The sequence below is a fragment of the Chanos chanos genome, chromosome 5 (genome assembly GCF_902362185.1).
Source record: "Chanos chanos chromosome 5, fChaCha1.1, whole genome shotgun sequence".
NCBI classification, from domain to species: domain Eukaryota; kingdom Metazoa; phylum Chordata; class Actinopteri; order Gonorynchiformes; family Chanidae; genus Chanos; species Chanos chanos.
Genome location: NC_044499.1, coordinates 5,011,481 through 5,026,822, shown reverse-complemented (window position 1 = coordinate 5,026,822; position 15,342 = coordinate 5,011,481). Strand labels below are relative to the sequence as shown.

The 15,342-nt window shown below is 42.7% G+C and overlaps 2 protein-coding genes across 2 annotated transcripts; both read right to left on the bottom strand.

The window, feature by feature from the left end:
- Positions 1-872: 872 nt before the first annotated feature.
- map2k2b (mitogen-activated protein kinase kinase 2b) lies at positions 873-7,325 on the bottom strand. The gene is made up of 11 exons (XM_030774172.1): positions 6,410-7,325; positions 6,004-6,214; positions 5,099-5,245; positions 4,634-4,711; positions 4,174-4,225; positions 3,760-3,884; positions 2,614-2,827; positions 2,137-2,189; positions 1,817-1,878; positions 1,646-1,691; positions 873-1,118 (listed from the first exon to the last, which is right to left on the bottom strand). Exons 1-11 carry the CDS (start codon positions 6,496-6,498, stop codon positions 1,008-1,010), a joined length of 1,188 nt encoding a protein of 395 aa, XP_030630032.1. The 5' UTR covers positions 6,499-7,325; the 3' UTR covers positions 873-1,007.
- Positions 7,276-14,726, bottom strand: pias4b (protein inhibitor of activated STAT, 4b). The gene is made up of 12 exons (XM_030773523.1): positions 14,700-14,726; positions 13,206-13,581; positions 12,743-12,827; positions 12,171-12,212; positions 11,765-11,855; positions 10,951-11,082; positions 10,471-10,576; positions 10,078-10,151; positions 9,657-9,817; positions 9,125-9,294; positions 8,427-8,589; positions 7,276-7,456 (listed from the first exon to the last, which is right to left on the bottom strand). The coding sequence occupies exons 1-12, from the start codon at positions 14,724-14,726 to the stop codon at positions 7,276-7,278; spliced, it is 1,608 nt and encodes a 535-aa protein (XP_030629383.1).
- Between the last annotated feature and the right edge of the window lie 616 nt (positions 14,727-15,342).

Sequence of the window (15,342 nt, the reverse complement as noted above, 5' to 3'; positions counted from 1 at the left end):
ACACACACACACACACACAGGCAGTTTTCATCAACAGACACAAGCCCCAACAACACCATCCTGTATTAAGGCACCATAGAGCGTCAGTTCTTCTCTCTGTCTCTCTCGTCCAGTGTCTGTTCTCATGGATACATCCAAACACACCAGGGCCCAGCTAGCTGGGGGGGCCAGGACATCAAAATACGTTCATGATGCAAAGTCACTACTATGACAGCCCGTCCTCTGAGTGACTGGAGTCTCTCTGTTGAAATTAAAAGACGGGGGTGGGGGCTAGCGTTGGGGGTGTGTGGGGTTGTCGGGACAGTGGACCGTAGTGATGTCTTTGCAGTGTGTTTTAGTAAAGTAACCGTTATCTGTCAGTGATTTAACAACATGAACATTCAAACAAAAATGAGAAGACGAATAAATAAAACAAGGTCCCGGTGGAAAGGTATGGTTCCTTTTTTCCCCCCCTCTGAATATTACAATCTTTTTTTCTTTCTTTTTTTTAATGACGTAGAGGGGCTGGTCGACCACGCGTGGCCGGTCAAAGGTCGACGTCAGTGGCAGAGAAGAAGGAGAACGGGTTCTGATTGGGTGATGAAGTAGACACCGTGGTGTGTCTGAGTACACACTGCATACGACTCAGGAGCCAAATAACATGAGTTTACTCATTCTCATATATATATATATATGTCTGTCTGTGTGTGTGTGTTATATTTTCTATTTCTGACTGACTGACTGACTGACTGGTCTGAAGGGCAGGGCTAGTGAGGCTCTAATGGAGAAATAATAGGTCTGAGACTGCACATGGATGGGTGGAAGAATAAATACATAGTGATGGTGTGTGTGCTGTTGGGACACATTGTTTGCTAAGGTGTGCGAACGTGTGTGTGTGTGTGTGTGTGCGCGCGCGCATGTGCCGCATACCTGTCTCGTAAATGCACACTGCTGTGTCAGTATGGACGTCTGCGTGTGTGTGCGTGTGTGTGTGTGTGTGTGTGTGTGTACGTGGGCATGCGTGCGTCTCATTCGGCGGTTCGGGTCGGCGTGCTGGGTTGGTTAAGACCCATCGTTTTGCACAACCATCCGGCAAAGTCCACCTCCTCCACCTCTGAGCGCTTTATAAAGGTGTGGTTCTGCAAGGGGGGGGGGGAGACAAAGACCCTCACTGTCAAACACCGGGAACAAAACTCAGCCAGCACTTTTCTCAATCAGCCACAACCACGAAATACACAATACAACAAGACAAAAAAACAAACATCCTTGTCAAGACTGTCTGTTTTAGCACTTAAACAACAACAACAAAAAAAATCTACACTAATCTGCCCCAAAGAACAGAGTTCTGTGTGATCAGAAAATACTGTTCTTGTATAATATCATTTTTTTGCAAACTCTTCATGCTTTTAAAACCAGACTAAAAGACTTATCTGTTTTGCTTAACTTACAGATAGTATCATTTTGATTTGACTTTGTTATGGACATGTAAAGCCCTTTGAGACGATAAATAGTGATACTGGGCTCTAAATAAACTTGTATTATTATTAGTAGTAGTAGTAGTACTAATAATAGTAGCAGTAGTAGTATACAGAACTACAAGCATTAATCTCCTTTATTGTTGCTACTTTTTTTTTTTCTACTGAAACCCAAGATCCACAGAACTCACCATCAGCATCTTCAGGTCTGCTCTGTCTGCAGGGTTCTTGATCAGACTGAGAGTGAGAGCAGAGACGGACAGAGATTATTTCAAACAGACAAAGAGCATAAAAGACCTTCAGGGACACACGGTGTTAAAAACAGGGCACTGTCTGTCAAAAGCTTTCTCTTTTTAACTCACCATTTAGTGACAAAGTCCTGAAAATCTGCAGTGAACACTCCGTGGGGCAGTTTGGGAGGAGGCTGCAGGAGGAGAGGAGAGAGAAAAACAACTCCTGTTACTTTCTCCTATCAACCATGTGATAATCAATGGACAACTAACAACTGTTCTACAATCAGAACAGGAAAAAAAAACAAAAACCTTGCGGTTCTGAAATCACAGCGCACTACCAACTGGTGCTGAATCAGTACTGCGGGTTCAGACTCTGACCTGTAACATTAGCAACACTGATCCCAAATCAGTAGATGATGGGCAAATGGAGCATGATGAGCAGGGCTTACCTCGTTGACTATGTAGTCCAGCAGCTCGAAAATGGCCATGACGGGACCGTGACCTGAAGGACAGAAGAGAACAACGTGAGAAAACACACCTGGGGTGTGGCCATGCACCGATGGGAGCACGTGGAACATTCCAGAAAAGCTGATTTTTACCTTTGGTTCACTGAGTCTATATGTCTATATATTCTACAAAACACAAATTCTTAAAGATCATCTGCATTCAAGTTGCTAAACAACCATGGTTGGAAACACAAAAGCCGGTGATAAAAGGTGATGCTCTGTGGTCCAATCAGCTTTCAGAGGCTGTCTCGCTAATTTTTTTTTTTTTTTTGGCGTTAATTAAGGAACCCCCCGAGTGAGTCGTAACATCGACGTCCTTTACGAGCTCAAATTTATTATTATTAAAATTCCAACCAACTGGCTGCAGTACGGACAGCTCCTCTCCCCTCACACGCAGCTCGGGTTCCCGCTCGGTCTTACCGCTGACGGGTCGGCCCGGTGGCCTGGGCCTGGGGGAGGTGCTGTGGGTCTCGCCCTCGGCCCCATCCATCACCGGCCGGCCGAAGATGGCCTCCAACTCTTTGGCGTCGGGCGGGGGGATGGGGTAGCGTCCGATCGCCAGCTCCACCAGGGACAGTCCCATGCTCCACACGTCCGACTGCACGGAGTAATGAGTGCCCTGCAGTCTCTCAGGCTGCGGCGTCGCAAACAAACAAACAAATAAACAAACAAACAAAGCACTGGAAATGTAAACCAACACAGTAACACACAGCAAGATACGTGCGTCACTTGCGACTCTGTGATGACGCTATGCAGAGATGAATCTTTAGAATCTTGTCAAACTGCTTGTGTGCACATGAAAGTGGTAAGTAAGAACTGCTACTCTAAATTTCTACTGTCGAAGTGACTCTCAACTATGGAGCTTCAGGTTGTTTTCAACACGTGGGTTTCCATTGCAATTTTGCACAAAATAGAAATGATTTGTTTTTTTAAAAAGTCGACAAAACACAATTGTGAATGGTCTGTGTTTGTCACTGAGTGATGTTATGTGATTAAAGCTGGGTTTGCTCCTCTCGTGATAGTTATTCCAATTAAACATGGCGACTGATCCGCAACAGCTTAACGATTTTGGCAATGGTGATTGGCTCTTCATGTCATGTCATGTGACTGAAATATAAAAAATGTCTTTCTATTTCAATTTTGCGACATATTGCTTCGTCGAAACGTCTGAAAAAAAAACCCACCACAAGCGAGCATATAAACTTTTTATCGACATATGAAAGTTTTTTTTTTTTTAAATTCACGCGTTACCATTACTAGTGTCTGAGTTCGCAATTTCACATTGCGCATTAAGCAGGTTAATGGATACCCGCCTATTGTTAAACAAGGCAATCGTGTGCGCACGCCACAAGCCTGCAGACTGGAAGTTCGAAAGCAAACAATTTTACTCTTTTATCAGTTAGCAACACAGCAGTAAAACAGTACAGGTAATGTTCAATGCTCTAGATAACAGTGTCAAAAATGAACAACACTACAGCTGTAGCCATCAGGTTAAGTCCTTAAAGAAGGAGGGGAGGAACTTTAGTCCCAAACAGAGCGGCGTAAGGGAGAGAGAGGCATACGCACCGACATGTAAGAGCGTGTCCCCACAAACGAGTTGGCCATGGAGTCGATGAGCTGGCCGCTCACCCCAAAATCACACAGCTTGATCTCCCCTCGAGAGTTCACCAGGATGTTGGAAGGCTTCACGTCTGAGTGGCACAAAGGCACGCGAGGTCAGAGAGAAGGAACAGATGGATGAAGGAGAGATATTCGCTACGGGAGAGACTCAGTATAAGGAAAGGGAAAAAAACAAACAAATGAAAAGTCAAATGATCCACGTGATGAAACCGAGTGCCTGGTTTTAACGGCTTTTAAAGGCCTTGCTGTGTTGGCTTGTTTTGTTTTTTTTTTTTCCCTCTTTGTTCTTTACAGCCAGCAGGGTGACTGTGAGTTAATCTGTGTACGCTCTTCTGCTTACGTACAAACATTAAGAGTTACCTCTGTGCATTATCTGGTGTTTTTCCCGAAGATAAGCTAATCCTCTAAGAACCTGTGGGAGTAGAAGAAACAAAACAAAACAAAACAAATAAATAAATAAATGAACTGTCAAATCCACTCTGAGCACAGACATTTGGCCAAAGATATATCTCTCGCTCCACAACTCCATTCAGAAACAGAGCAGTCTCCCGTACTGGATAACAAACTTTTACAGCTGTCACAACAAGAGCCTGAGGTTCATTTGAACTCAGATAAAACAGTGGTCTGATCAGAAGGTGGGACACTCTTGGGTGACACAATTACAGACACCTTCCCTCCCTCTTCTGTCTAAACGTTCACATTTATCATTTGAACAGATCCCCCCCCCCCCCGGTGCTCAAGCGCAAAAACTTTTTTTCGCATCACCATAAATCCACAGGTCAGCTCAGAACAGGTCACAGTGAAAGGGTTAAAAACTCACAGCTATGCTGACTTTCCCCAAGATCTCCTCAGGGATCCTCCTGGCCTCCTTCAGAACCTGGTCCAGAGAACCGCCGTCCTGCAGAACGCAGCGAAGACAGGGAACTGAGATCGACCGACAGCTTAACCCAGTCAACACTCAACGTTATCTGCACCCGCTCTCAGAACACCGGCAATGAGTTACGTAGCTCACATAAACAAGACCACTGCAGCAGAGACACCTACTGTAGTATTAGTATACAAGTACAGGACTCGTGTTTTTTGTTGTTGTTGTTGTTTACCTAAACACTGAGAGGAACACAATAAACTGAAACTAAATTGAACCAAAGTGTCTTGTCTTCCCCCTCCTGTTGTCCTTCCGGTATTGAGGTTAGCAGTAGGTCTGGTCCTCAGCTTAATGCAGGTCCCTGTTTCTCTTTCTCTCTTAACCCACACACACACACCTTTCTGTCCATCTATCACTCACCATATGCTCCATACAGATACTAATCTCTCCGTCACTGTAGAAGGCTCCATAGAAACCCACTATGTAAGGTGAGTTACATTCATGTAGGACTTGCAGCTCTCTGATGATCTGGTTCCTAATGGCCGGTTTGATCTCCAGATGAATCAGCTGTTAAAAGGACACAGAAAAAAAAAAGAGAGCAGTTTGCGTTAGTCCATTACAAATCCAAGAGCGTTTCTATATGAATGTCACATTTCAGTGGAAAAAAACCCCCCAAAAACAAAAAGAGGTCTGTAATAATGCAGGCAAGTGATGGGGGGGGGGGGGGGGGGGGGGATTATATTAGGTACAGCACTAAAGCACCCACATTAACGTGGAACTAAACACAGTCTTTATCAGTGTTGTCTCACATGTTTAGTGAATAAGCAGAACATATCTGAGACAGAGAGAAAGGCAAAAAAAAAAAAAAAAAAATTAAAAAGGGGGGGGGGGGGGGGGGGTACCCTCTCTTGCGTGCAACAGCCAGCCAGTTATGCAACAGGCTGACAAAAACAGGAAAGTGGTACGTCATAGTTTAACTGGGCACAAATGTTAGATCTCTGGTCACGCAAATCTTAAACACCAGCCAGGAGCACAGACTCCGCTGGTCATCTGTACATATTTACTGTATGTTCGATTAAACACCTGGTCACACAAAGCTGCCTCACACAGAACAAGGATACACAACTCAGGCCCTTCGATCCACATTTCCTGTTGGATTTTGGTTTCTATCAACCACTACAGGTCTCTGATTGGCTGGGGAAAACACACACACACACACACCTGTTACACAGGTAAAAAACATTCGCATCAGAGGTTGAAAAGCAGCGGGACTGCCCCAGCTCCACAGGGCCTGATCTGAGCGTCTCTGACACGCGGAGCCTTACCTTTCGGGCCATGACCAGGCTCGAGGGTTTGTGACAGACTTTGTTCACTACGCCGCCGTTGCCTGCTCCCAGCTCGCAGATGTGCTGGAAGTCATCGTCTTTCAGCTCACCAACTTTAGCTTTCTGCGTGAGGAAAGCTTCCAGTCGTTTCTTCTGCTGTTCATCCAGATCCAGCTCCTCCAGTTTCTTTTGAAGGGCCTCAAAGTTTGCCCTGAGAATATAACCAATTGGAAGTGGTTCGCTTCACTTAGTTCAGTCAAAACGTCGTGTGAACTGAATCCATAAAATGAGTTTTTACCCTTAGTTTTATAGCATATGCTGCAATACAGCGTAATGTGCTGTATAATATCAATGGCATGATAACAACCCTGAAGTGAAATCAATCTAGTTAAACGCAGTCACTTACTCTGAAGCTGCGTCTATAGTCGTGGAAGTGGGTGTTCCTTCTCCTGCAGAGGCGATGTTCAGCGGTAACGGTTTTCTTTTAGGGGCCATGCTTTGCGCTGTCACAAGCTCTTGACGACTAGTTTACTCAATATATCACTAAAAGATGTGTGTGCGTCTGAGAAGTATGTTTCTATTCGGAAAGTCACAATTTAAGACGGTTTCGACCGTGTTTAATTTTGATTCGATTCAACGCAAACTAAGTTCGCTTGCCTTGTATTGTTATAACTTTAAACAAACATCCAAATATAGAGGTGACGCAGTCGGTACGGGTAATCTAGGTAGTTGTCTAAATGATAAGTGCTCTGACAAGTGTCTGACCGGTTTGACTTCTGATGCTTGTCCGTTTATATCCCTCAATTCCCTATTTCTTAAATGAATGACGTTTTCAATTTTACGTTACATTCAACACATCAACACTCAGAACTAAGGTTAATATCCAGTTAGATCACATGCAAACATCTTAGTTTAAAATCAGCAAAACATTAGCATGTGCTAGCTAGCTAACTATCTAGGTTATTTAACGTTAAACAACTTTAGCTAACACAGACAGGTAAACATTATTGTCTCCGTACACGTCTAAGCCAGGTTCGTTGCCAAACGTTACACCCAAATCTTAGTGCCAAAGTACAGTTACTTCTGTAAAGGAATGGTTGAGAAAAACCACCCAGCGGCTAAGCTAGCAACTCCACATTCCTCTCTCTCTCCCTCTCTTTTCTATAGCTACAGGCTAGCTTTGCTAACTTAGCTAGAACACAAGTCTGTCATGGCCAGACGCACTCTCAAACACCAAAACGCCCAGTTATTTCAGAAATGGCTTGAGGTTTCTCAGATGTTAAACCCCGGTTGCTGGCCGGGGTAGTTACCGTGAACGGAATGTCCCAGGATAAGGTTGAAGGGGGTGCGGCTAAGTTTGGCCCTTTTGGCCCATGGCAGGTTACGGTCCAGGAAGCGGCTGGCTTGCGATGAGAGGATTCGCGAAATACCGCGAGATTTGCAGTACCTTAACCTAGAGCCAGGAATGTTACGAGATAAGCCAAGGTGCACCAAAAGTCTTGAGCTATTTTTTTCCCTTAAGAATACAACCGACAGTATAAGGTTTAAGTTTAAGGCAAAAAATGTCAAAAATTTTCCGAAAATTGTACTATATTAGTATTATCAACACTCCCTTCCCCCACCCGAATTTAAGAAAGTAGTGGCAAAGAATGTGTGATAAGTGGTTGTGCATTACAACAGTGGCCTAAAGCGGACGTGATATTTTTTATCGTCATGCCCACTGTTGACACACAAGCAGACTATGGCCTACTATATGAAATAGATAAAGTGATTAAATTCAGTGATAGGGTGCAGAACACTCAAAGCATTACCCATACCTGGATATATGTTTTGCAAGTATGCGTATTCAGGACTTTATATTCAAAATACTCTAATGGGGAACTACAGCCAATAATACAATTCAGGAGCAATGCAATGAAAAGTACCCAAAAATGGCTTACCAGGATTATCAATGGAGTGATCTTTCTGCCAATGAAGCCAGAACTTATTAAACAGGAACAAGAGCAAAAGAAAAATCTCTTTATTTTTGACAATGCACCTGCTCAAAAACTAAAACCTCAGTAAAAAAACAAAAAACAAAAAAAAAAGAACCCAAATAATGAGACAAATCCTAAAACAGAAGAGGATTACAAAGTAGACTGATATCTTTCCACTGCTCATATCTGAAGCTGGAGGAGGAAATGCCCTTATGTGAAATATTTAAAACAAAACAAAAACGCCCCCCAATAGCACAAACACTCTCATAAATTATAGGCACTTCACATCAATACATCAAACAAACACAAACCATATTATTCAAATTTTAAAAAACAACAACAACAACAAAAACAAATAAAAAAAAAAGCATATTATGCTCATTTTGCCTTTAGGCCCTCGTATTGCAACAAAAACCATTTTAAGTGTTTGCTGTAATAAACAGAAACCTCATCCTCTCTCCTTTATCAGTCCTGCGTCTGTGGTGGCATTGAGGGTCCTCTAAGGAGTCTCTCAGCTGTGTGGTGACTGTTTCATCGGTCAGTTCGTCCTCTTCATCAGAAGAACCCTGGGTTAGATCCACGACATCATCACGCTGCATCCCAACAGCCCCTGCTTCACAGACAACACACACACACACACCAAGATCATTACAGTTCATTTAAAGAACAAGTGACGCATGTGTTGAAGCTCCTACAACAACGAACGGTCCCTAAAGTACGGTTCTCAAAAGCTGACCTTCTTTCGTCTTTTTTTTTTTTTTTGACGTGAAAGTTGTTCCAGTGGTGGGATCCATCTTAATAGAATCCTACCTGTGGGTAGGATCGATGCATTGATGTAAAGCTATGACATTCTGTGTTATTAGATTAGCACGACATTCATTGTAAAAGCCTATAAATATATTCCTGAAGTCTGGAATAAACCAGGAACAACACCACTGAAGGGACAATGTGACTAAGGCTACGTCTCAGTGTCAAAGTACACAACTGGAAAACGAATGGAACCAAGTCACGAATTTAAAAATTTCCCAGGTTTTATCCGCAAAAATTTTTAAAAAACACAATCTTTTATTTGACATATTTTGTAAATCTAGTGAAAACTGAAAGTCAGACTGCTGTGGGAAAAACAGTCGGTGCTGTTCCTCTACCTGTGACAAGCTTTGCTGGGCTGGTCTTGTTGCGATTCTGCTGGGAGCTGTCAGGTGCTCGACTGGGTTCTCTCTCTCTCACGTGCGTCACAGACCTCCAGGAGCCGTTGGCCAGGTACTCTATCTCCTCCACCGCTTTCTCAGAACTCTGGAGGACCTCACTCAGTAACCTGCACAGGACAGCAGCCATGCGGGTGTGTTCAAGGGCATGAAACCTCAAAGAAAAAGAAAACTTACATATACATTTCTAATGAACCTAATCTTTGTGTTTTTTTAGTAGTCATGTAATCATATTAATCACCCACATGGTTTATTAAAGTGCTTCATTTAAAAATATGAAAAGGACATAAAAATCTTTCCATTCAACGTTTTCGCTGTTCTTCGCGACCTTCTGGAAGAAACACAAGCAAAGCACAAAACACAAGCATGAGGTAATATTGAGTCTTCACAAAAAAGAGGCCAAGAGAAGACAGGTGCAATTGCCTGAGGTTAAAGACATCTTGGATTCCCGTAAACAGACTGGGAAATGTACCCATCAATCCTGAGCTGGTCAAATGGAGCAGGCTTATGACACACGGGGCAAGTCCAAGTGGGTTTCATCTCGTTCATCTGCAGGTAGAAGACCGCATCAAAGCACTGCAAATGGGCACACGTCACAGCTCGACAGGGGACCGACAGACGCATCTTCCCCAGCTTAGAGAGAGAGACAGACAGAGAGAGAGAGAGAGAGAGAGAGAGAGACAGACAGAGAGAGATAGAGAGAGCGAAAGATAGAGATATATTTTTCACAGGAAAGCTTACTCAATTGTCTTGCAATTTGAAGAGAAATCTAGTCGGGTATTTTCATTAACCTTGCTAACTCTCTTGAACACGCCCTATATACCTGTTCAATAGCATCGCTGATTATTTTCATAGAGACAGAGGGTGTGTCTTGTTTGAATACAAACTCTTACTGGACAGATGAGGGACACTTGCAGCTTCGTCGTGGCAATTTCATTCTCTGAGTCACAGCAAAGTTTTTCAGAGACTGTAAAACACAAAAACCATTACTTGAACCCAAACACTTTTTCTGGGCATAGACAACAGCTTCTAAATGAAATGAAGTGCACCAAACCGCTCCCCCCCCAAAACAAAACAAAAAAACCCCCACACATACTACTGAGACAAAAGCAGCGATATTTCTGAAGGGGAACTAGAACTCGGCCATGTTCTTTGAATGTTTCACTGTGACTTTGTGTGTTCAAACACAGTCCATCCCCCTTGTTTTCTCTTTTTAAAGATGTGAGGACTGGTGTCCACACTGGATGCAGCAGTTAAGGATTATACTTTGACACAGTTTCACTCACTCCGTCGCCTGCAGTGCTCCACGTTCTCCACCGAGGTGCGCTGTAGCTCCTTCAGGAGCTCGGCCGCAGTGAAGACCCCCACCAGGTAGACTGCTACTGAATAGTGCTACAGACGAATGCCGTGACAACGGAGAGGAGAGACAGAAAAAAACAATCCGCTGCTCTTAGCCTACAGCATTTGCAGTTTTAAGTTCAAGTAACAAAGGCAGATAAATGCAAACATATTTGTCATGTAAGGCGCATAAGACCTTGTGGGTATCTGTGCCCTAACAAATATATTAGCAAGGACTGATGGTTTTAGCATATCTGAGCATAGTAAAACATCATTGGTAGCTGGATTAGTGAAAAGTCTTTTCGCTCACGCACGGAGTTTTCAGTTCGAAACATTCAATGTCGCTCTAATCACAAAAGTATACCATTTGTACTAGTGAATGATATCATTGTTAAGAGAACAGAAGGGCCAGAGATGAATTGATGTACCTTGCCAAAATTACCCCAAGTCAATTCAATTTCATTGGACAGATGAGAGCCCATGCGCACCAAAGGCGTGATGTTGATTGGTTCACAGGGACGTCGAGGCTCCACCCCTGATTTATTACAGGGGTATTTCAGCTGGAAGAAAGACAGAGGACATTACAATAAGGCTCTGAAGTGGAATTTTAAAAGAGAAGTTTTAACCCTTTTTTTTTTTTTTTTTTAAACAAGTAAGCTTAATACAACCCTTACCTTGGCGGCTGCTAGATTATTTTGCGTTTAGACCCAGTAACGGGGCTGTTTAATCAAAAATGCAAATCATCTGTACCAGTGTTCAACACCACACTGATTTACCATGTCATTAAGACAGCACCTATGCCACCAGTGCACTGCAAAATAAACAACTTTTTTTTTTGTTTTAATTTGGAGAATATCACTTGGGCAAAAAAGATTTCTTTGGTGCCAGCACAGAGGTTCTCAATATGGCAAATAATCCCTCAATAATCTCAATAATAATCTCAATAATCTCTCTCACGCTGCTTTCATTCATTCCAGAAGAAGAGGGCACAAAACACCAACTGCTACTATCTACTGTCTTCAAGATAAAGCTATTTTTGCTGAGTCAGCCTGTGAAAGTTAACGTACCTTTTCAGCACCGTTGCCAAATCACAATATGTGCAGTTTGTTGCATGTGCATGATCCAAAACAAGATTTTGGAGAATATTAAACTGTCGTACAATATATTCTTACACTGACGTTCGTAACATGAACAGTAAGATCATCACAGATCAAGTTACACCTCATGGTTTAGCTTGTTCACCTTTATCGGGCAGTGTGAAAAGTTGACAGAGAGAGAGAAGTTCGCAGGATACTGATCCTCTTCTATGCCAATACTTTCAGTGTAACAAATTCTGAAACAAGTAAAAAAAAAGAAATAAACACTTGTGCCAAGTTAAGCACACAAACCAGGGTCATACTGATATATATGATATACAAGAGTTGAATATTCATTATAAACATTCATGCTCTTGTGTTTACACATACATGTATTTACATACCTATATGTACATAAATGATCCAAAAAAAAGAAAAAGAAAAAAGAGAATGATTTCAGCATAAATAGGACAATAGTTTGAGTAGCTAGAAATGGACTGGGGGGAGGGGGGGGGGTGATTATCACAAAGAGAACAGATATGAATCTGACAAAGAGTAGAATATGTCCTCACCTGAGCACCATCTGGGTCCCCTGTAAACCCTGCCAAGATTTTCTGTCAGAACCAAAAACGCAGACTCATGATAGCTCATGAAAAACAAAATTAATATTACAAAATACAGCCACGCAGGTGTTTTTCTAACAATATCTGAAAACCAGTTTTTTTGTGAAGTATTAAACTTATGTGAGGGCCAACATAATAACAGGAAAGGTTCTTTATGGGTAATTTGTTCATTTTTTTTTAAACAGCCAACTGGACTGGTCATGCATTCATTTACACACACACACACACACACACACACACACACACACACACACACAGTGTCATTCATGAAACATGCCACGTTGTAAGGGAAGAGCCAGACACGAGTCTACAAGCAGGAAAACCAAATTTTAGGCTCGGATGGTGGGATCATAAATGTCCTATGGGAACCTTCAGCGACCGCTGACGGAATATTCAGTGTGACCGTCAAAAGTCAGTCTAATCTTTGGATCTCATTTAATGATTACTTTCTGGAGAAACTTTAAAAGTTTGTTCTCTGTCAATCATTCTGCTTATTAAGACATTGTCATGAAAGCACTCACTGAGGGGCCCTCAGCATCTCCAGTTGCTTTTTCGTGAGCCGGAGCGCAAACCGATGAACCTGCAAAAGGTCACCGTTTTTGGCCTCTGAAGGGACACACACAAGAGCGAACTGTTATAGACACAGAGAGACTGAGGAGTCCGTTAAAACTATGTACGCAGAGTCACTGCAGTGAACAGATTCTAGACAGAGTCAGCTGTAAAAAGGAGGGAATTATGATGCACTTTTGAACGAAAGGAGAAAGAACGATCTAATCATCAGTCAACAACCTCATAGCGAATTATTTACACAACCATGGCACTTCAAACAAACAAACAAACGAGAAAAGCATGAAAATATCCAGCGTATACATATTTTTATCTTAAAAATAATTCCATATATTAATAAGGATCAAAGACCCAAAGTTGTACAAATAGTAAATTACAGTAGGTCAAACTGTCATTCCATTAAAACCACAGACCCACCTAATGGTGTAGGGGGTAAGATGGTGTCCAGGTTGTGGTAAAAAGGAAGCTTCATCATTTGAACCTCGGCCGCAGGCACGGCATGCGGTTGACTCAGTCTGTCAATGCAGTCTGTGGGTGGTGTGAGCATGCTCTCAGGGTCTAGGAAGGGTTCTTTGTCGTTGTGGAGTAACTGCGAGCGTCTGTTGTAAGAGCGCGAGTCTCTGCAGCGGAGTCTGTACAGCTCGCGGATGTTGGAGAGTAAATCCGGTCGGCAGTCGTTGTGGAGAAGATCCGTGATTCGTAGAATCAACTCGGTCTTTCGCCCACCTTTGCTCCTGCCCATGGCCGAGAGGAGAAAGCGGAGCTCTGTCACTCTCAAATTCTCCACCATCATCTGCAAAGGGCGACAGAAGCACATTCAAAACTAATCCCGAACTCTCCCTCAACGAGACCGTCTGGCAGGACCAAAGCGAGCGAGTATCAGAAAGTTGGTGATAGCTCTGAGCCCAAGTCCTCGAGGTCTCAGAAGTACCTTCATCTCCTTGACTAATTCACTGAATTAGAAATTATTTTACTTAAAACTCTGGGTGCGTCAGGGACGTTCCTGTCACAACTGTAAAACAGCGCGAGAGGCAGAGACATGTATGAGTGACACATAAACAGGCCAACAAATGGACAGTCTAAAACGCTTCACGCGGTTTAAAGTACCAAAAATGACAGCAAAAAACCCCAAACTGCTCACATTTATAACTATTCCACAGTACTACATATACCCAAAACCTTAAGAACGTAGTTAGAAGAGAAATACTTCAAATAATCATTAAGCTTTTTCTTTGAGCACATCCGCTTAACGAGCTACAATCTATCTAAAATGATGGCCAGAGACTCAGAACCTTCCACGATTATAGCTGTCCTTCAGCACTTACTATATCCAAAAGCTTAAGAATGTAGCCAGAAGGGAAATGCTTCAAATACTCATTAAGCGTTTTCTTTGCCCATGTTTTAGCTCGCTAAGCGGATATATACCCAAAGAAGACGTTTAATGAGCATTGGGGTTTCTACTTGTCATTTTTGGTACTTTAAACCGCGTTAAGATTTTTAGACTGTCCCAAAACAAGACATATTCACGTTATTGCCTTAAGGCCCACAACGCATTAGATACCAAAAGGAACGGCAATTTATGAAGTCTAGTGAGCTTCTTCGGATACGATGAGACCTGTATTTTTATTTCAAGGCATAGGCCTATATTTGGCGTCGTGGAATAAATTAAACGTGTAAACCAATTTATGTCAGCCTTTTCTTCTCCTGATAACGGTTACAATGATGTTGCCGTGGTAAATTAGGTACACTGACAACGTTTGCGTCGTTCGAACATTTCAACATGGGAACACATGTCCCTCTGCTAAGGACGCGAAATTCAGTGTAGAAAGCAGAAGGTAAATACAGCCCAGGGAACAAGAAATGTAACACACTAACTGCCTTCGGGGAATTTTTCAACAGTTCAAGACTTGCCTTTGCTTCCGATACTTGCGTAGACATCACCACACATTTGACCATAGTAAAATAAAATTTACCGCCTAGCGAGACGCGGGGAATCACAAAGCACAGGTGTGATTTGGTGACACCAATCACAGTGAGTCAGTAGCAATATGACATCACATGTCCTCAGTTCACGCGAAAGGCATGACACAAACATAGCCAAACGGCAAAATTGGAAAGGTTCTTTTGGACAACCACTTTTCCAAGTTGTATTGCGTCAAGGCCCGAGCCGCAATCGACTGTATATTCTTTCTTTCTTTCTTTCTTTCTTTCTTTCTTTCTTTCTTTCACAAAAGATACTATTTACTAACTGTATAACGCAAATAAATACATTTAAATATCATGAAAACATACTGGAACCCCTTCATTTTGTTATGCAGTTTGATGACTAACCTTTCGTTGTAAATGAGGTGCACACTAGTGCCAGGTGAGCGCAGTGGTCCTGTAGTATCGTAATCAACCACAAGGTGGCGAGACGGCACGGCAAATAATGGGTAGCCATAGCGCGTTGGATTCATCCATCCCAACCGGTACATGTTACGGCATAGAAGAAGCATACACAGACGAAAACACGGGCACAAAGACCAAGTTATCGATCTTCTTACCCCATGCTTTC

Excerpts from the sequence above, each read along its gene's own strand:
- map2k2b (XM_030774172.1), bottom strand. The coding sequence starts at position 6,498 with ATGGCCCCTAAAAGAAAACCGTTACCGCTGAACATCGCCTCTGCAGGA. Across the intron at positions 6,215-6,409 it reads ACTATAGACGCAGCTTCAGA|GGCAAACTTTGAGGCCCTTC; the intron begins GTAAGTGACTGC and ends TTATATTCTCAG. Across the intron at positions 5,246-6,003 it reads GCCTGGTCATGGCCCGAAAG|CTGATTCATCTGGAGATCAA; the intron begins GTAAGGCTCCGC and ends TCCTTTTAACAG.
- pias4b (XM_030773523.1), bottom strand. The coding sequence starts at position 14,726 with ATGTCTACGCAAGTATCGGAAGCAAAG. Across the intron at positions 11,856-12,170 it reads GGGACCCAGATGGTGCTCAG|AATTTGTTACACTGAAAGTA; the intron begins GTGAGGACATAT and ends TACTTGTTTCAG. Across the intron at positions 9,295-9,656 it reads GACCAGCTCAGGATTGATGG|GTTACTGAGTGAGGTCCTCC; the intron begins GTACATTTCCCA and ends TGTCCTGTGCAG.